This window comes from Castanea sativa, chromosome 9 (genome assembly GCF_040712315.1).
Source record: "Castanea sativa cultivar Marrone di Chiusa Pesio chromosome 9, ASM4071231v1".
In the NCBI taxonomy this organism is placed as follows: domain Eukaryota; kingdom Viridiplantae; phylum Streptophyta; class Magnoliopsida; order Fagales; family Fagaceae; genus Castanea; species Castanea sativa.
The window spans coordinates 17219296-17241318 of NC_134021.1; the positions used below are offsets into that span (position 1 = coordinate 17219296).

The following is a 22023-nucleotide window of genomic DNA, read 5'->3' on the forward strand; positions in this document are numbered from 1 at the left end:
ATCTCAAGCTAGACATCTATAGAGGCAAAGTCTTTTCGAAATCAGCACATTCCATATAGTTTATAAGAACCGAAAAGTTCCATTTATCTTAATTCAAAGAGGACATGGATGATAAGAACAGACAAAAACGAAGACGCGTATGCATAAATATGTAATGGATGAAAGTGATTTTATTATATATTTAACATGAAAATTGTTCTTAAATCACATATGATCTACTCCAAGACACATCCCTCAGTAAAGGCGAACGACAGCCTGATTAGTTTGAACCACATTTTTGTCTGCATGCAGTTACCTCATTCAGCTCTGGGCTTCAATTATTTGTCACTCACACAGGGAGAGAAATTATTTGTCAATTCTCCATTGAACCAATCATCTTAATCCTAGCTTCCACACTATTCTGCTCATACAAACCATAAATATACAAATTATAAGTATAAACATCAGGAACCAAACCCAAACCAAGCGATTCATCAAACACCTCATCTGCTTTCCCAAAATCACCTTCCACAATAAACCCTTTCAAAGCCATAGGATAACAAACAATGTCAGGCTTAATCCCATCTACTTTCATCTGATTCAAAACCTCCTACCCTTCTTTCACCAAAACCCTTATCACATTGGAATAATCCATTATACCAGGACAAAAACCAAAAATTTCCCTTCTTTTCACAAATCCCATTACCTCAAAACCACACAAACACTCCTGTTCACACAAAGTTCTCAATATCAAGGAACAAATCTATAAATCAAAATCATACCCATCAAAATCAAAATCATACAATTCAAATTTTCAATAACATATCCTACCCTTCAATCCTTACATTCATTTTCCATTCACTGTGTGGCTTATGTCCAAAATACCTTCAACATAGAATGGTTTCATAGCTAGCTTGCAATCTATGTAGAATTTCCTAAATGACACTTTTTAAACTATTAAGGTTGAGACTGAAACAAGAAGCTTATATATCTTATCTTCTCATCAAACATTTAAACACATTAGTCATTTGAATTTAGTAAAGACCCAATAACAAGCTTTAAGTATGGGTTGCACTAGTTCAAGAAACTTCTGAAGTTTCATTAACATTCAGCCACAAGGACGCCATGAATTTTCCTTTTCTCCTTCCTAATCCCCTCCACTTTTCCTTGAGAATTTAGTCATGTACCTTGCAGACTAGGTTGAAAAACATTGAAAACATAGTTGTTAAAAGGCTGAAAAGGTACCCATTGTATTCATCAAAAAAGAGAAGGTGTGCATTGTATCTTTTTATCCTCTACCAAAGGAGAAAGTATACCATGTTTCGGTAATACCAACTCAGCATATGTTTTGATAATTCCTACCCAATAAATGAGTGACACCTGTTCCAAAAGAACTGCATCAGACTACTTCACTAATCCAAACAAAAAGACCGTCTTGACCCTGAAATTTTCAAAACCATGCCCTTTGACTCCTCTCTTTCTCCTTCTTTCGCTTTTTGGAATCTAATTCACAAATCAACTCTACTCTTCTTTAGTTCCTCCCTACCTCTCTCTCTCTCTCTCTCTCTCTCTCTCTCTCTCTCTCTCTCACCTAAACTCCATTCTACCAGCAACTACAGCTTCCATTTCCTCGCCGCACTGCTCTCCCCAAGCTCCAGTTATGACCACCACAAACTACAGCCATTACCTCCAGTTCCGACCACCACAAAGCACCGTCACTACCTGCGGTTCCGACCACCTCTAGGTATTCTCTCTTTGTGGTAATTTTCTCATATTTTTTTTTTCTTTTTCTTTTTAAAAATATCCATATACACTGATAGCCCTCATCTCTACCTTCAAAATGTATTCAAATGTATAGATGAAGAAAATAGCAATTTGTGGGTAGGTTCGGATTTGGCCAAAAATTTGAAGTTACTATGCTTATCTACTATTTTTACCCATTATATTTATATGAATGTGTAGTCTAGATTTGTAACGTAAAGATCCTTTTATGGTATTGGAGAATTAGAAGACTAAAAGTTACAAAGAAATAATATAATCTGAAACTCTAAGCCCAAATTACATTTGTTTTTACTATAAATTTTCTGTTGATTTTGTTTCCATTATCAGTTATGTTAATAAAATATTTTTATTTTCTGTTGTTTATTTCTTTGGTATTTGAAAATTTAAGGAGTGGACTATCAACCTAACGTGGTGTTAGTCTCAGTAGAGTTAGTGGTACAAAAGAAAAGGTTGTTGCAAGGAAGTTTTGTATGCAGAGAGCTCATTGTAGGAGAAGGTGGGCAGTCAATGGATAATTTTGATAAGAGGAATTAGACATATTCTTTGACAAGTACAATACTTTGTCTTATTTTACTGTTGGTAAAGCCGTAAAGGTATGATATAACACATAACGTGCTTATTAACACGTTTGATGTTCTTAATTGTGTCTTCAATGTCATTGTTGCTGGTGATACTTACTACACAGCTATTACCATTTTCTTTCATGACTGTTTCATTGGTGGATATCATTTTCGTTTTACTGAATATATACATTTCATTTAGTAAAAGTTTGGGGTTTAATTATTCCCAAAATGAGTGAATGAAATTCTGTTTTCTTTCTTTGAATTTGCTTTTGATACCATCAGATTTGTTGGTAATTTGTAGTTGCAAAGTTATTCATATAGTTTTTGTATTTTACTCTACAATTACTAGTACTGTTTAATGCCTATGATTGTGTTAGGTACTTTAATTTCTTATTCTTGTGTGAGTGCCTTTTTTTTTTTTTTTTTGCACAGATAAATCTCCAAGGCTGGAGCTTAAATGCTGTAAAACATTGAAAGAGAATATCAAGTAGCTTATACTGGGTTATTGATGGAAGATGTGATTTGCAAATTGTCTCACTATCTATATTTATGAATGTTGAGAAAAGAAGACATTTGAGGTCTTCTACCTAGGCAATTGTATTATCGCAAGTTGTTTTGAGAGCCATAATTTAAGAAAAGAGTCTTATAAGTAGATTGTTTCATTTCATGTTTGTCATACAACTTTCATATATGAATAGTGGACAATTATATTGTTTTCAAGTTTGTTTTTTGCTGAGATATTGTTTTCAAGTTTGTAATTGCAAATAATATCTTTAAGCCAATTAGGATACAATAAAGCATGCTTGAGTTTTCATCATTATATATAGAGGTGGACCTTGCCCAAATGTGAAATAAAAATTCTGAAGTAAAGACTGATCTAGTTTTAAGCAGAATTTTATGATTGCACAACAATTTACTCATAAAGCTCAAATTCAAATTTGATGTATTAAATTGTTTTGTAAATTGATTATAATTGTTGGATTTGAGAAAAATTGAAGATTGAATGGCTAAACATTTTGGCAACACAAATTAGAGAGCACATCAATGTATTTAGTTCATCTTAATACAATTAAATTTTGCTCATATTGAACAAAAGTCCTTTGTAAGGTTAATTTTAAGCAAAAGAAAATGAGAACTCCGAAGTCATCTCCAAGACTATTTGCAAATTGTCTAGATGGGAGGAACTGTAATCACCCTCCCAAATTATTAGCCTCTCCCTTAATGAATTTTACGACCTTCATTCACAGTTGTCTTATTCAAAGATGCACGTATAGAAATGAACTTTACCATTACATTTAAAAATATTCATCATTTTCATATAGAATTTAACATTTTTGTTTAGCCACATTAGTTACAAAATGTATCCAAAAGAGTTGTTACAAAATGTATCAATTGCCCAAATTGTTAGATATCTCATCTAAAAAACTGTCCAAGTTAAATATATTGCCCAAAAATATTGTCCACTACTTGTGCATATATTTGTGCAGTTTTCTATTCCAAAAAACTGTCCAAAAACGTTGTCCAGCATTTGTCAGAATCTTGTGGTAGACTGGTAGGGCCCTGGAAAAAAATTTTATATGTTAAAGGGCCTTTTTTTCCCTTCCTAATGTAAAAAAGTTTATAAAGTAACATATTGTACCTATTAGAAAGTGACTAATGATTGGAATCAATTCCTCCAGCAAACCGAATAGAACAGAAGCATCACATCCCTGCACCAATGCCAAATTCAAAGAGAGACAGATTAGTTTCAATATCCTGATGAGCTTCTTAAACTCTTTGTTTCACAAAAATTGGGATATATATCAACAATAAACTTCATGTTTAGGCTATCACATCTACAAGAAGTTTCAGGTTCTAGTATTCCTATCTATCTCATTTCGACGCTAAAATGAGCCTTTGCATTATTTTGTGTCGTGATAAGTGAAAAAACCCATCTATAGTTGCAAAGAAATAAAAAGAAACTGAAAAATCGATCTCCTTTCCACACTCAAATGTGCCTCCCATCTTCTAAACTTTTATCAGAAAAGAAAAAAAAGAAAAGAAAAAGTGTCTCCCATCCGTAGTTGCAAAGAAATAAAAAGAAAATAAAAAATTTGTCTCCTTTCCACAGTCAGATATGCCTCCCAGCAGTAGTTTGCAAGTAAATAAAAAGATAATGAAAACGAAGATGTGAAAAGCTATTGAAAAGAAGCAAATAAAAAGGAAAATTATCCCTTTGCGTTGTTGGGTGTCGGAATTGGTGACTGAGAAAATGGTGCAGGTTTTGACAATGATGCTAGAAATAGAATAAATATGATTTTTAGAGATTTTTAGAGGATACAAATTCCAATCTCATAAAAAATATGAGAAAATTACCACAAAGAGAGAATACCTAAAGCTGATCGGAACCGCAGGTAGTGACGGTGCTTTGTGGTGGTCAGAACTAGAGGTAATGATTGTAGTTTGTGGTGATCATAATTGGAGGTTGGGGAGAGCGGTGTGGCAAGGAAATGGAAGTTGTAGTTGCTGGTAGAATGGAGAGAGAGAGAGAGAGAGAGAGAGAGAGAGAGAGAGAGAGGAACTAAAGAAGAGTAAAGTTGATTTGTGAATTAGATTCCAAAAAGCAGAAGAAGGAGAAAGAGAGGAGTCAAAGGGCGGGGTTTTGAAAAATTTCAAGGTCAAGATGGTCTTTTTGTTTGGATTAGTGGAGTAGTCTGAAGTGGTTCTCTTAGAAAAGGCATCACTCATTTATTGGTTAGGAAATACCAAAACAGATGCTGAGTTGGTATTACCGAAATATGGTATATTTTCTCCTACCAAAGTGCTGTCCAAAAGCAGCAGCCTTTTTCCTTATATTGTCTTGTAGTTGTTTTCAGTGCCATGTAGGCCTTCAATCTAGAAATCCTTTTTTTTTTTTCCCTGTTGCTGTATCAAGGGGAAAATTCCCAAATTAAAAACATGCTTACTATAAACTAGCATAATTGAAAGAGATCCCAAATGCAAATTAAATCTTCAAGCATTCTTCTTGGTACCATAGTGTTAGGGACATATTTTTATGTAATTGGCATATCTTTTGACAAAACGCACTTTACTTGTATTTGGGTAAATCTAGGTAGGTTCAAGATGATCATTACAAGTGGTTAAATTGAAGACATGAAGATTACTCAACAACTGCTCAAGAAAAGTGTAATCTGCAAATCTCGATACCTCATCGACTGAACCTCGATCTGTCGAGATTCATTAAAGCTCGATAGATGTCTCGATCTATTAAGCTTACGAGATTCAGACTATAGCCAGCAAACTTTTTATTCTAAAAGGCTATTTGTTTGTGGGTTTGTATAATCCTCATAGGACTAGGAAAACCCAAACTTTGTGGGTTTGTATAATTCTTATTGGACTAGGAAAGCCCAAGGTTTGTGTAAACCTATTTGGAATAGGAGAGCCCATTAAGCTCCTATTCAAAAGGAGGTGGAAAAAGAAAAACCTAATCCTAGAAAGCTTTATAAGGTTTTCTTTTTGAAACCCTAGTCTCCTCCTATAGAAGAAAGAATTCTTGCTGCGTTTCTTGTATGCCTTTGGATTCTGTAACCAAGCAAAGTCTTTTGCACTAACATTGAAGATCTTATTGGTGTTTCTATGTGAAGCTGCTGCAAATCAACTACAACAATCAAAGGGTTGCTGTGGAGCTAGTCACGTACTGAGATTCGTGCAAAGGAGTAAGCCGTGTACTGGGATCCGCGCATCAATTGATTAGTCACGTATTGGGAGCTGTGCATTGAAAAGGAGAGATTGTCACTACAGAACAAGTCCAATTGGGTATTAGGGTAAGAGTTCAACTGTAGGTTGGTATAAGGTACTAGAAATCCTTTACTTGTAACCGCTTGTTGTGATAATAGTGAATTCTCGGGAGTGGTGACCTTAAAATTACCTGGTGAGGTTTTTTTGTTTTGGAGGTTTTCTCTATTCGTAAATAAATCACCGTGTCAACTTTATTTTCCGCTGCATTATATTTAGTTGGTGATTTGTTTGTGCTGTCATGTACATTGCATGTTAATTTGATTAATTAATAAACTTTGGTAATTAATCAATTAATTCATCATAAGGGGTCAATACATTCTTGGCCTATCACATAGGAATAAACTTGACATGGCAAAAATAGCAAATGAATTAAGCAAACACGGACCTAATTACATATGCATATAGGCATATAGCCATACCACAAGATATTACTGCAAATCACATGACATGCAATATCCAAGAGGAACGAACCAACATGCCATATTATATGAAATGTCCTTCGTCAATTACGAATTGACAATTCTGAGTGCCCCTGTAAAACTTGCTCAATTCCTTGAGAAAATGAGGCTTATTCTCTAAGATTGGATATCTACTGGAAACAATGATTTTCATTATCTTTAGTACTTTTGCTGCCTTCAAGATTTGTCTAACAAGTTCCATCTCGTTCTCATACCCCCCAAATCCTATATAAACACAAGTTGTAAGGTGCGATAACATACATTCAGGAAGATCGAGTGGTTCCTCCAAGAAAGGGTTACGTTTATTAAGATAGCCAAGCCAAGATGAATCTTCAATGACAAGTGTTTGTAGCTCTAGAGCCCAACAAAGCAAGAGCCATACTACATGCCATGCATACCACTCATACCAAAGGTCACTGCAAAACTTCAAGAAGGACAAATTATGAAATGTGGGACTATTTTCATGATTAAAACCATGGTAGAGGATCTGTCCAGTAATTGTGGTCAATTCCATGGGTATAACATTACAGATTTTTCCCATGAAATCCCATACTCTCTTTGCATAATCATTAATTGAATCACAATCCTCAATTTGAATGACAGATTCAACCACGTGTGGGAGGTTTTCCAACACATCATCCTCGCTCAAATAACCGTCGAAATGAAAGTACTCGAGAGCTGGGGTGTTTATCTGGAATCTGTACTTCGACAAAGACAGAACATTCTAACTTAAATGTAATCTTTTCAGCGTACCGACAAGTACAATGACATTGAAATCGTTCAATTTTTTCAAGTATTTATCATTTACATGGAGGGTCCAATCTAGAAGAACCGGGCAGGCATTGAGGAGGGTGGAGAGCGAGTCGCGGTTTGCAAATGTAACACATTTTAGTTGTAGAACCCTGAGACAAGGGAGAACAAAAGTAGAAGGAGGATTGAGATGAATTGCAAACCCCAATTTCAGAACCACTAATGTAGTAGAAAAGTACAGACTACGGGGCAACTCCATTGGTTGACAAGGAGAAGTACGTAGGTGGAGATCAAGCTCTTGCAAATCACACATATTGGTGGCACGGGCCCATTTGTTGACATAGAAGGGAAGACACCTGTAAGTGCACAATTGCACCTGGACCCAAAGATAATCACGGGCTCAGGCCCAATGAGCCTTAAACAATGAAATTTGTAGAGTGTGGGCTTGAAATCTAGATTAGAAGTACTGGGAACTTGATAACAGGCTAAAAGTTACAAACACTTGTAAATAATAAACGATAATTGCAAATAGACCTCCTCGGACGTGAGCCGAGGACTACTTTTGTATTATTTCTCTTTCTTTCTTAAAGGTTACAATTCTTCTTTTTTTCTTTTGTTTCTTGGACCTCCTTTCTCTTTGGCCTTCACCCCCTTTAAATACTTCCTTCCTTGATGCCTTTTGGCTAGTGACTAGAAGTTTCAGCCCTACTGTTTAGGGGTCACTTCCCCATTAATGCGGCCAGGAAGGTAGATGCAGAGTCTTTAATGCGGAGGTGGCAGCCTTTGCTCTAGATATTTTCCTTAACACTGGTGCATCGAGAAGGTTCAGTTTTTCCCCTTTTAACCATTGGACTTTCGAGAGTTGTGCTTTGACCTTCATAATGAAGCTTTGAGTTCTCTTGGGCATGTCCGAGGAGAAGCTTGCCCTCGGCTGTATCCTCAGACCCTCGGCGTATGGGCCAATTCGTAGAGTTTAATTCTGGCGCAGGTCGGTCCTCCATGCTACAGTCCAAAGGCCCATATGCCCATTTGGGTCCTTTTATCCCCCACAACACCTATAATACCAACTATGTAGCACGGGTGTGTTTTCGGATTCGGGTGCTGGTGTGGGTGTGGGTGCGGAACTTGGCAATTTTTGAAAAAGTAGGGTGCAGGTGCCACTGGGTGCGGCAATTAAAAAATTATTAAAAAAAATTTTATTTATATTATATATATATTTTTACTATTAAAATATTTTTTTTAAAATACATTAGATTCACAAAACAAAGAAAAAAGAAAGTAAGAAACACAAAACAAAAAAGAAATGTCTTGCAGTCTCACTTAATCATGCCAGGTATCAACAATATCAGATAAAATGACCAAAACAGCCGCATGACTTGGGGTGCAACTAGGGGGTCCAACAGAATACAAAACAAAGGGCATTTTGGGTAGTCACAGTTTATATTAAAATTCAGAGGCTCAGAGCAGCAGTTTCCATAAAAAAAAAAAAAAAAAAAAACAAAGTAGCAGACCCAGCGGCTATCTCTCGTGGGTTTCAACTCAGCAATAAGGCTTAGGTTTCAGTTTTTGGACAGCAAATGCTTTGGTTTCAAGTTTTTGCAGGTGCAATGCATGATCCAAGGCCGATTTCGGCTGTTTTGGTCAGTTTCGGCCACCGGCTGATACGTTCTGATTTGGTCGATACGACCTAATTTTGGCCGAATCGGCCCGGTTCAGCGTGAATCGGTGCGAATCCGAAAAAAAAAAAAAAAAAACTGAGACGCGGCACCAATGCTCGGGCAGCGGTGTCACTCGCGCGTTGTTACGTCGGACCGCGTCGGACGTGGGTGTGGCACCCATTTTGCCGCACCCGTGCTTCATAGAATACCAATGAATGCACAATTTGTGTAGTGGGGGGATGGGGTTGGAAATGGTGTTTCGATTCTTTCGAAGAGTCATGATTCTAAACACTATTTTTACAAACTTAAAGAACGAGGACAAGAGTTCAGAGAGGCCTCCACCTGCTCGACAAAATGCTTGTTGAGACAGAGTTTCGAATTGGGAGAAAGGAGAGGATGTGGCAGAGTAGGGAGTCCGGTAGATTGCTAATTATATTTTTGTAGTCATCGGTATTAGTTTGGGCATTTTGTCGATATAGGCAAGTCTCACTTCTCACATTTCTCCTTTGTGCTCTCTCTGCTCTTTCAATTCTCTGCCTCTCTCTCCTCTCCCTCTCCTTTGTTTCTATCCTCTGCCGCTTCATGCTGTTCAATTTGAGTGACACTGAGTCAAGTAGGTGGGTTTTGACTCAGAGAGATATCGTATTTCACAGAAGTAGCTCTCAAGGCTCAAGCAAAAAAGGCAAATCTCATTGCTAATCTGTAACAGAGCTACCAAACGTAGCGTTCATTTTGCCAGAGACAGCTATCACAAAATGCCATAGCGTTTTGTTTAAGTGGTGTCATTCGTTGATTGGTGATTCCCTTTTCTTAGTGGATTCGGTTAAGCCGTTAAGGTAGTTAGCAGTTGAATTGGGTTTTTAAACTTCATTTTAATTATTATTTGTTCATTAAAAAAAAAGTACATTGTGCTTAATTTTCATCACTATGGCCTTTGATGAATTGCCCCAAAAAATTTAAACAATCCATCGAGTAGCATGTATCAAATCTTATCTCTCTCTCTCTCTCTCTCTCTCTCTCTCTTCGAGAGAGTATAATATGATTCCAATACTATTTTATTAGGTTTCTAAAATCACCATTTTTGTAAGTTGCTGTTGAAGAAGGTGTTCTTGAAGCAGCCCAAGGTTTTCCTATGGTAAGATTTGACATTATCCTTCCAATAGGGCTATTTTTATACTCCTTCTCAAGTGAAGATTTTGGTAACATGCCTTAATCCATAGCCAAGTGTTAATCTTTTATTAGAATACTAGTTTCATCTATTTCTAAATTTTTAAATAGAAGGAAAAGAAAGTCATGGCACCTCTTTAGCAAACATGTTAACATTTAATTACAACATGCCTTAGTGTATATTGAAAGATCTTCAAGTGATGCCTTTCACTTAAGGTTCATTTAAAATTAAAATAATTTTGGTGTGAGAATAATATGGTGAGGATGGACAAATGTAGGGCAGCAATCGTATAAAATAGCCTAGTTCCATTGTGCATCCAAATGGAACATTTAGATGCTGGTAAAAATTTTACTTGGTGTAAAGGGGATAAAATCTTTTCAAATTGAAACTATCCATGAATTTCTTATCCTGCACTATCCATGAATTTCTTATAGCAATGCAGGACCTTGTAGAATTGTAGTTGCTAGCATGCATTTCTACTGGAAGCATCTATGGTTTACAATCTACACAATTATAATATTTATGTAATTTTGGTTTGACTTGTTTGTGCTTCTTTTATTCTTAAAATTCACTTTGTAATTTTTTTTTTAACATATTATGTTTCGCTTATCTCATAGTTCAAATGCTCTTTGCATAATTAGTTGACATTACTAGTTTTGAGGCATGTGTAAATCACCATTAGATAGTGCCATTGTATCATATGTATTTAATCGCCTGATAACTTCCTCCAATAAAAGTGAACTTTATCTAAATAATATGTGAACAACCTTTTTAAAAAAAAAAAAAAACAAAAAATAACTTAAGTATACAATTTAGTCAAGTGGATCTCAAAAGCAAATTCAATGGGTTCTACTACCTGTATTTATCAAATGATAGCGTCAAGATATCACTACTAGGCACACAACTCAACTTGATTGTCCCGACTCTTTCCAAAAATAAAGAAAAAAGAAAAAAAGAAAAAATGCAAAATGTGTGTAAGGTGTACTACTACAACAAAAGCAACACCAGTGCTTAAAAGAATCTCAAGCTAGACATCTATGGAAGTCAAGTCTTTTCACAATCAACAGATCATATAGTTTCTAAGAACCGAAAAGTTCCATTTATCTTAGTTCAAAGAGGACATGGATGCCAATCAAAAAGAAGAAAATGACGGCATGGATGATAAGAACAGAAGAAAGCCATAACATACTATACATAAATATGAAATGGAGGAATGCGAACGACAGCCTGATTGACTGCTTACAGTTACGTTAATCTGGACTCCAATCATTTGTGCCACTCGCATAGGAAGAGAGATTATTGTGCAGAACTTACAAAATAAGGCTGCCATCATGCTCACTCTTTTGTTGTATATTTTGATCCCCCTAATTTTGTTAGAAGCCACCTTGAGGCTGATGCATGGCCAGCATGGGGTGTGAGTGTGTGACTTACCCCAGACTCGTTTGCACCGATGTTTAATTAGTGCTATTATGGTTCCTTTACATCAAAAACAAAAGAATTGAATAACCAAAAATGTAAAAGAAAAGAGAAAAAACACATAGATGGGTTAGTTCATATTTGATTCACCATTCACCAATTCAAGGCTACTGTTCCAGCAATTAACTGGGTGAGTTAAACCAGCCAAAATAGTCTCTGTAAAGTTCAATATAGATCCAAAGCTACGGAGCAAGGATTCCAGGTCATAGTCCTAGGAGCAACATTCTTGCCAATTATTTTTCTGCATACATTACAAACCAATCCTTTTTGGCACAACCCAAATATTACCTCATAAAATATCTCACATCGAGGACAGTTCAAATTGTCAACATTTTCTCAGACAAAACACAAGCCATAATTTCACCTTCACCAATTAAACCTTTCAGCAGAATCCAAAACATTTGAAAGTTGAACTCAACACCCTTATTTACCTGTCCCTAACAAGCTCCCTCATCCTAGATCCTAGTAAACTTCCCAGCCTTAGAAAATGCATCCAATATTATATTGTAAATAACCACATTGTATAACAGACAGTGTCAAACCCAACACAAGCAGTTTTCATCTTGGGTTTGCACTTTGCACCCCAACTCCTCGATTGAACCAATCTTAATACCAGCTGCCACGCTATTTTGCTTACGCAAGCCATAAACACACACATTATAAGTACAAACATCAGGAACCAAACCGAACACAAGCAATTCATCAAACACCCCATCTGCTTTCTCAAAATCCCCTTTCAAAACCATAGTATAACAAACAATGTCGAGCTTAATCCCATATACTTTCATCTGATTCAAAACCACCAGAGCATCAAAACCCTTCCTTTCTTTTACCAAAAACCTTATAACATTAGAATAATCCATTATCCCAGAACAAAAACCAAACTTTTTCATTCTTTCCACAAAAGTTTTCTAAAAAAAAAAAAGCCCTCTTGTTCATGCAAAGTTCTCAATATCAAAGAACAAATCTTTGAATAAAAAAACCCAATATTTATCATACAGTTCAAAATCTCAATTGCATATCCAACCCTCCTAATTATACATAGAGTTTTAGTCATTATCTTAAAAGTTGACCCTTCAACCATTATATTCATTAGCCATTCAGTGTATGGCTTATGTCCAGAATATCTCTAACATTGAATGGTTCCATAGCTAGCATGCAAGCAATATAGAATTACCTAAATGACACATATTAACTAATAAGGTTGATACCGTCCCAAGAAGCTTATATGTTGTCTCATCAAACGTGTAAACACAATAGTCCTTTAAATTTAGTAAAAACCCAATAACAAGCTTGAGTATGGGTTGCACTAGTGCAAGAAACTTCTGAAGTTTCTTTTACATTCAGCCACAAAGAAGCCATGATTTTCCTTTTTCTCCTTCCTGATCGCCTCCCCTTTTCCTTGAGAATTTAATTCCAGAATGACTAAATATATTTGAGACTTATAGACATGTAACGTGCAGACTAGGTTGAAATAATTGATAATACGTTGTTGTTAAAAGGCTAAAAAGGTATGCATTGTGTTCATCAAAGAAGAAAAGGTGTGCATTGTATCTTTTTATCCTCTGCCAAAGTGCTATCCAAAAGAAGCAGGCTTTTTCAATGTTGTTGTCTTGCCATTGTTTTCTATGCAGTTCACCATGTAGGCTTTTAATACAGAAATTGATTTTTTTTTGGTTGGTTGGTTTCTATATCAAGGGGAAAAATCCCAAATAAAAAATATGCTTACTAAAACCTAGAATAATTGGAGAGAGCAAATACAGATTATATCTTCAAGCATTTTGCCCTGCAGCATAGGAATAACCACAACATAGGAAAAACAGCAAATGAAGTACACAAACATGGACCTAATTACATATGCATATAGCCATACCAAAAGATATTAAAGCAAATCATGTGACATGCAATATCCAAGAGGAATGAACCAAAATGCCAGATCATGTGAAATGTCCATCGTCAAATGCAATTTGACAATTCTGAGAGCTCCTTTGAAACTTCCTCAATTCCTTGCGAATACAAAGCTTTCTCCTTGAGCCTAGATAACTGAGTAAGGTGATTTTCATTGTCTTTAATACTCTTGCTGCCTCCAGGATTTTTCTAATAAGTTCCATGTCTGTCATAGTCCCTCTTAATCCTTTATAATGACACGTTGTAAGGTGTGATGACATACATTCAGGAACATTTAGTGGCTCTTCCATGCAAGGGTTAGGTTTATAAAGATTAAAGCCAAGCAAGATTGAATGTTCAAAGGTAAGTATTTGTAGCTTTGGAGCCTGACAAAGCAAGAGGTGTACCACATGCCACGCATACCAGTCAAACCAAATGTCACCACAAAACTTCAAGGAGGACAAATTATGAAATGTGGGAATATCTTCATGATTAGAACCATGGAAGAGGATCAGTGCGGTAATTATGCTCAATTCCATGGATATAACATTATAGATTTTTCCCATGAAGTCCCATACTCTCTTTGCATAATCGTCACTCTTCTCACAATCCTCAATTTGAATGACACATTCAACCACATTTGGGAGTTTTTCCAACACATCATCCCTGTTCAAATAACCTCTGAAATGAAAGTACTCGAGAGCTGGGGTGTTTATCTGGAATATGTACTTCGATGAAGGCTGAACATTCCAATGTAAATGTAATCTTTTCAGTGTAGCTACAAGTACAATGACATTGAACTCGTCTAAATTATTCAAATATTTATCAACCACATGGAGCGACAAATCTAGAAGGACCGGGCAGGCATTGAGGATGGTGGAGAGAGAGTCGCGGTTTGCAAATGTAACACATTTTAGTAATAGAATCCTGAGGCAAGTGAACACACAAGCAGAAGGAGGATTGAGACGAATATCAGCCCCCAATTTCAGAACCACCAATGTTGTAGAAAAGTAGAGACTAAGGGGCAACTCCAAAGGTTGATGAGGATGATAATTACATAAATGGAGATCAAGCTCTTGCAAATCACGCAGATTGGTGGCACGGACCAATGTGTCAACATAGAAGGGAAGACAATAGTGATACCAATGAATGAACAGTTTGTGTAGTGGGGGTGTGGGATTGGAGATGGCGTTTCGAAGAGTCCAGATTCTTAGCACAATGTCCACAAACTTAAATTTTTTATTCCTTTCATCAAGGTATGGCTCTGTAAGTTCTTTCTGGTCCAAGTGAAGAATAGGGATGAGAGTCCAGAGAGGCCTCCACCTACTTGACAAAATGCTTGTCGCGACAGAGTCTCGGATTGGGAGAAAGGAGAGGATGTGGCAGAGGAGGGAGTCTGGTAGACTGCTAATTATGTCTTCGCCATCATCAGTGTTAGTGTGGGCATTTTGTCGAACAGATGATAGGCGGCGGCGACTCGTACTTGTCACATCTATCAGCCATGCCTGATCTCTCATTTTTGCTCTCTCTGCTCTTTCAATCCTCTGCCTCTCTCTCCTCTCCCTCTCCTCTGTTTCTATCATCTGCCGCTTCATGCTGTCCAATTTGAGTGAGTGAAATGGGTTTCAATTTTTGGGATGAGATCAGAGAGTCGGTGGGTTTCTACTCACTCTAGTTCAAACATAAATATTTACGTTGGTAAGGTACACCCCTTTCCTAAAAACCCAACTTTAGCCACTCTATTCTAAAGACAAAAACGCACAATAGCTGAACACATCTTACCGTTGCTGGTGATCAAACTACTTGCCGGACTCACCACGGCGACCACGCCTCACGATTCGACGGAATCATCTAGATGTCGCCGCCTCGTGCCTTGCGGCCTGAAACGTCGTTATTGCCGCCTAATACCTTGCCGGACGTGCCAGTGGCATCTCTAGAGAAACAAGAGATAGAGAGAACCCTCTTGCATGTCCTCAGTCCTCACCCCAAGAGAAGGCTGGTAAGAGAAGATAAAAGTTGGATGAAGTGAAATGCGTGGAGGATATTTGCAGAAAAACGTTGGTGAGGGAAAGAAAATAATAAGTTGACATGCGGTAGGAATAAAACTACAAACTAGCATCTTGAGTTCAAAAGGTCGATTTCAATCTAAATATCGAGTTTCAAACACTCGAATTTCGCTGGCTAATCTGGGCAGTTTTTGCCAGATAGATCTCGAGTCTTATAGACTCGAGTTCTAATTTGGTACCTGAAGACGAAGGGGAACGACGAAGAACAGAGAACAAAGGAAACAGAGAAGAGAGGAAGAACGAAAGAGGAGAACAGAGGAAGAACGCAGACGTTGGAGCCCGATCTGGTCGATTGAACGAAGAATGCCGGTCGATTGAACGCTGGAACTCCGATCTGAAGAGGAACGATGTGCAATGTCGACGATCTGATGAAGAACAGAGAACAGAAGAAGAACTGAAGCGGAGAACAGAGGAAGAACGAAGAACGTTGGAGCTCCGATCAGGTCGATTGAACGAAGAACGCTTGTTGATTGAACGCTGGAGCTCCGATCTAAAGAGGAACGATCTGCAGTGTCGAAGAACGAAGAAGAACAACGCTGGGTCAGAAGAGCTTGAGGAAAATCAGATGGTGAAACTCGAGTCTTAAAAACTCGAGTTTCACGTGGTTCCACGTGGATTTTTCTCCCACATCAGCTACCACCTCTTACAAATTGAGACTTAAAAACTCGAGTTTTATCTTGAAACTCGAGTTTTAGACACTCGAGATGCTAGTTTTCAACATTGTTTTATAACGTGACAACTAACTAAATTTTTTAATATTTAATGTTATTTGAAAAAAAAATTCGAAATGCATGGATAACAAATAAGAGAAGTTAAAAAAATATATAAAAAAAAGAAAAAAGAAAAAAAGAAAGAAAGAAGAATTGGTTTGTGTGGACCGACAATTATTTTTAAATTTTAATAAAAAAATTATTATCCCTTATCATTATCTAAATTATCAAAAATTCTCATAACCTAATTAGATAGTTTATATTCCTCAAAAAAAAAAAAAAAAAAAGATTAAAATTGTAATTCAATCAAATTCAAAAACAAAAAACTAATAGATAAATTTTCTGTAACTTTCCCCAAGAATCTTTAGACGGATACAAATTCCTTATTTATTTCTAAAAAATAAAAAACCTCTAATTCCGCAACTCACAACTTCCCATCCCCCATATAAACTAAACTACAAACAAAAACTCTTCCCAATGGATGCAAGTGGTGTACAAGAAAACTTCCCATTACAAACAAATAATTTTATTTTTTGATTTAGGTGGAAGTTGAATCTAAATCTTTTATTTAACCATCAGAAACACTTATAACGTCTGCTTCTGATGGTTGTACTCTTTATCATCAAACTAAGACACCAATGTGTAGACGAAAATTGAACCTCATATCTTTTATTCAACTATCAGAGACTTTATCGGTTGAGCTATTAGAACCCACGAACGCAATTTTACTTGGCTGTGATAAGGACAAAAGGATTTTATATATTCATAATGTATGAACAATAAGATAAGAATGTTGACTATTATATTAAGAGCTATAAAGGTTTTTTTTAATATTCCGAAAATTTTACATGTTAACAGAGTTCATTATGAAGTGATAAAAGGAAAGCTATAATTTATTATATCAGTGCACTTGATGGTATGAAACTACTTCAAATATACAGCATGCAAGAAATATAATCAATATAACGAAGACTCCGAAATAATAAGCTAGCTTTTAATAATTTCACTTTAACTTGCTTTGACTAGTTCTTATCAACAAATTTCGGTGTCAAAAAAGTAATCCTCTATTTTAATTTGATATGTGATTTTTATATGGCACCTGGTGCTAGATTAGACATGATATATTCATATTTGGTATTACCCTCTATCTTGCTCAACAAAAATACTGATATAAGTACTATAAATTGGAGGTAGGCATTAAGGAGAGATATACATTTCGGCAGGACAAATTAAAAATTAGCAGGTGTCTCAAAGGATCATTTATAATAAATTAGCCTCTGATTAAATGAACTGAATCATCTGATTCTGATCCTCCATATTACTGATGAAAATCCAATTTATGTTCAGTAAAGCTCTTATATGCCTAAAGAAATCACATTGTCACCAAAATAAAATTGATACACAAAACAGCCTTGTGATTCAATCACCTTCAAGAATAATAGGCATTGGTCTGGATTAGCATACATATGGGTTTAGATTCCACCTGTTATGCAGCCTGGATTACAATGCAGCTTACCTAGTCATATAAAAAATCTGCAGCAAGTGTGTTTTTGCAACAATCCGACTCCAACATATGATTGGAAAATCAGAGAAAATTTGAGGGTATTTGGATTCCTCCATGTGAAGACAAATGCACTTGAAACACATCGACCATCACACCAGTGCTTAGAGTTAGAGGAATCTCAAGCTATACTTTTCACAAGTAAAATATTAGACTTCAAAAAGTAAATACCAAAACAGAAACCAATCAGACATCTATAGAGGTAAAGTCTTTAATGAATACCTTTTCATGATAGATATAAAAGCAAATAATTAAGTCTAGAGAGACAATCAATGTGTATCGTATAGTTTATAGGAACCAAATAGTTCCATTAATTTAATGAGGACGTGGATGATAAGAACAGATGAATGGGAAGACATGCTATACATAAATATGAAAATGAGGAAAGTTATTCTATTATCTACTTAACAAGAAAATTGTTCTCAAATCACCTATGATCTAATACAAGACACAGACCTCAGTAGAGGGGAACAGCAGCCTGATCTAGAGTTAGTTTGAACCAATTTTTTTCTGCTTGCAGGTACCTTAGTAAGCTGGATTCCCATCGTTTGTGCTACTCACACAAGGAGAGAAACTATTGTGCATATCATCTTGCAAAATAAGGCTGCCTTCTGGCTCGCTCTTTTGTTGCAATTTCTGTTCCCCTAATTTTGTTAGAAGCCACCTTGAGGCTGATGCGTGGGGTGTGACTTACCCCAGACTCCTTTGTACTGAAGTTTTACTAATGCTATTATGGTACCTTTACAACCAAAAACAAAAGAACCACCAAAAAAGTGAAGGAAACGAGAAAAAACACATAAAGGGATCACTTCATATTGGGTTCGCCATTCACCAAATTAAGGTTACTGTTCCTGCAACCTAAATTGGTTAGTTTATAGTAGGTTCACCATTCACCAATTCAAGGTTGCCATTCTTAACTGGGTGAGTTTACAGTGGGTTCACCATTCACCAAACCAGCCAAAATAGTCTCCGAAAAGCAAAGTTTAGATCCAGAGCTAAGGAGCAGGGCTTCCCAGGCCATAGCCCCAGGAGCAATATTCTTGCCAATTATTTTCTGCATTAATTCCATTGCTTTACAAACCAATCCTTTTTGGCACAATCCAAATATTACCTCTTCAAATGTCTCACATTGAGGACAGAAAAATTTGTCCAAAATCTTCTCAGACAAAACACAAGCTTCCATAATTTCACCTTCACCAATTAAACCTTTCAGCATAATCCTATAAGTCCGAATATTGAACTCAACACCCTTGTCTCCCATGTCCCTCACAAGCTCCCTCGTCCTACTCAACTCCCCAGCCTTACATAATGCATCCAATATTGTATTATAAGTAATCACATTGGGCTTGCACCCCAATTCCTCCATTGAACCAATCATCTTAATCCCAGCTTCCACACTATTCTGCTTACACAAACCATATATATGCACATTGTAAGTATAAACATCAGGAACCAAACCCAACACAAGCAATTCATCAAACAACTCATCTGCTTTACCAAAATCCCCTTCCACAATAACCCCCTTCAAAACCGTAGTGTAACAAACAATGTCAGGCTTAATCCCATTTATTCTCATCTGATTCAAAACCTCCATAGCATCAAAACCCTTCCTTTCCTTCACCAAAAGCTTTATTACATTAGAATAATCCATTATCCCAGGACAAAAACCAAACTTTTTCATTCTTTCCACAAACCCCATTACCTCAAAACCACTCAAACCCTCTTGTTCACACAAAGTTCTCAATATCAAAGAACAAATCTTTGAATCAAAATCATACCCATCATTTATCATACAGTCCAAAACCTCAATAGCATATCCAACCCTCCTAGTTCTACATAGAGCTTTAGTCAATATCTTAAAAGTTGACCCTTCAATCCTTATATTCATTTTCTGATGACTATTTAACAAAACCCGAGGAACCCATTTAAGCCCATCACTTTTTTTACAAAGCACTGAGAGCAAAGTATTGAGTGAGTACACTGTAGGTACACAACTAAACTTGGGTATTTCATAAAACAAAGAAACAGCCTCTTCGAGTTTATTGGCATTGCCGTAAATTTTGATGAGGTTAATGAAAACATATTCGGGTGTTTGGAGTTTTGGGACACGTTTGAGGTGGTGGAGCACGTGTGGAATGTGGTGGAGTTGAGAGGTTTCGGCAAAGGTTTTGATGAGGTAGTTATAGGCAGTTGGGGTTGGGTCACAGTTGTAGGTGTTGAAGGTGTGTATGAGAGTTGAGAGGAGGTGGGGTTGTTTGTTTGAGTTTTGTTCTTCTTGTTGTAGAGGGGGTTCTGTTTTTATTGTTGTTGTTGTTGTGGTTTGTTTTAGTGTTTGCATGGCTTGGTTTTGATTGAAGATTTGGTGCCATTTGGTTTTGTAAGGTGAGTGTGGCCATTTTCTGTGTTTTCTGAGGAAGTTGTTGGTGGAGGATTTGAGAGAGGAGAGTCTGACCATTTTGAGAGTTGGGATGAAAATGGGGTAAGAAGAAATTGTGAAATAGAGGTATGAGTGTATGAGACTCGAGAGAAGAGACTCAGAGAGACATTAAAGACCCAATTCTTAGTTTTACAACCCATGTTCGAAACAAATAGCAACGACTGAAACGTGGCAATTGAGTCTAAGGGTATGTTTGGGAGAAAATGGCCCATTAGCCCTAACGGTTGAAGAATATAGTTAGTAAGCACTTGATTGGAAGTATATGTAAAACTAACATCTCGACTCTTATAGAGTCGATTTTCAGCCTATAAATCGACTCTTACATACTCGATTTATATGTTTTGATTAGATCTGATGTGGCGCTTTTCCAGGTGGCGGCCACCTGGAAATCGACTCTTAGAGAGTCGATTTATTGCAAAGAATTAAATACTATTATATGCTGCCACTTGGATGAACGGGAACTCCAAGTAGAAATCGAGTCTCATAGACTCGGTTTTTATAAAGCAAAATCGAGTCTCAGAGACTCGATTTTCAATGATTGGTCCCCTTTCTGCCACGTGGTTAGGGCAGCTTCTTTTTATCATACCATACCTATTTTTTGGGTTCTGCCGTTTGCCACACCTAAAAACCCAGTAGCTCTCTCTTCCTCTCTCACTCTCTCTCTCTCACTCTCATAGAAAACTTCAAATCAAACTCACCCTCCATTTACACATTCTCATGTCAAGTAAGGTTTTTATACACTCTCTCTAGTTGTTAGTTTTTTTTTTTTGAATAGTTGTTAGTTACATAGATGTAATATTAGGGTTTTTTTATGGGTAATTGTTAGTTAAATATATGTAATGTTAGGTTTTTTATGGGTATGTATCATTAGTTTTTTTGTTTGGTTTGTAATTTTTCTTTATATTTTTTATAGAATGATTTGAATATTTGTGCATTTAGTTTTTTTTTTTTTTTTTTTTTTTAAAATTTGAGTATGATTAATGAATTTTTTTTTTTTGTTTAGAAACAAATGGTAATGATTGAGTATATATGTTAATGTGGGGTTTGTAGATGCATATGATGTAACAAGTTAGTGTATATATGCTAGGCTTTTTATTTTATTTTTTTTATAAGAAGTAAAAAATATTTAAGATATATATTTGTATTGTTAGGCTTTTATCATGGCTATTTTGTTGTTGTTTGGTTTAATATTTGTTATTATCTTTTTGTTAGAATGATTTGAAATTTTGTAGTGGGGGTAAGTGTTGTCTTTAGTTTTTTTATTTGTTTGAGTATGAAATAATAATGATTGAGTGTGTTTGTATGTGATGTGGAGTGAGTATATGCAAATGTGGGGTGTGTTGGATGTAAGAAGTTGTAATTTTCCTACTTTGAGTACATAAAAATGTTTTGTAATTGTGTTAAAATATGTCACTAACATATTATCCTTGACTAATAGGTTCACAATCTCTGAAGAATATTGACATAAATGTATACTACGGTGGTCCCCTTTTCAATCCTGAACAGATTGACGGATTCGCATTTCAAGGGCCGAGTATCGAATGCTATTACATGATGATACGTCGTAAGTTGAAGACATTAAATGATTTGAAGATGAAAATAATGAAAGAACTGAGTTTGAGCCCTACTTGTTATGACATAAATATTATTTATCGTTACCCACAAGAAGTCCTTCATGAGCGGATAAATTACAAGTACATGGCGATCAAAGAAGATAAACATGTAAAGGTCATGTTTAATAGAATCCATAA

General features: G+C 36.2%; 2 protein-coding genes and 2 pseudogenes across 2 annotated transcripts; all 4 read right to left on the reverse strand.

Moving 5' to 3' along the window:
- Positions 1-6584: 6584 nt before the first annotated feature.
- On the reverse strand, positions 6585-9551 carry LOC142609803 (FBD-associated F-box protein At5g60610-like; annotated as a pseudogene).
- Positions 9552-11282: 1731 nt separating this feature from the next.
- On the reverse strand, positions 11283-12704 carry LOC142609528 (uncharacterized; annotated as a pseudogene).
- Positions 12705-13140: 436 nt separating this feature from the next.
- Positions 13141-15578, reverse strand: LOC142609861 (putative FBD-associated F-box protein At3g50710). The gene is made up of 2 exons (XM_075781582.1): positions 15281-15578; positions 13141-15094 (listed from the first exon to the last, which is right to left on the reverse strand). The coding sequence occupies exon 2, from the start codon at positions 15091-15093 to the stop codon at positions 13549-13551; it is 1545 nt and encodes a 514-aa protein (XP_075637697.1). The 5' UTR covers position 15094; positions 15281-15578; the 3' UTR covers positions 13141-13548.
- Positions 15579-18206: 2628 nt separating this feature from the next.
- On the reverse strand, positions 18207-20344 carry LOC142610984 (uncharacterized). The gene has a single exon (XM_075782977.1). It carries the CDS (start codon positions 20288-20290, stop codon positions 18749-18751), a length of 1542 nt encoding a protein of 513 aa, XP_075639092.1. The 5' UTR covers positions 20291-20344; the 3' UTR covers positions 18207-18748.
- Positions 20345-22023: the final 1679 nt, after the last annotated feature.

Bases quoted from the DNA above. Each gene is read 5' to 3' on its own strand.
- LOC142609861 (XM_075781582.1), bottom strand. From the start codon at position 15,093: ATGAAGCGGCAGATGATAGAAACAGAGGAGAGGGAGAGGAGAGAGAGG.
- LOC142610984 (XM_075782977.1), bottom strand. From the start codon at position 20,290: ATGGTCAGACTCTCCTCTCTCAAATCCTCCACCAACAACTTCCTCAGA.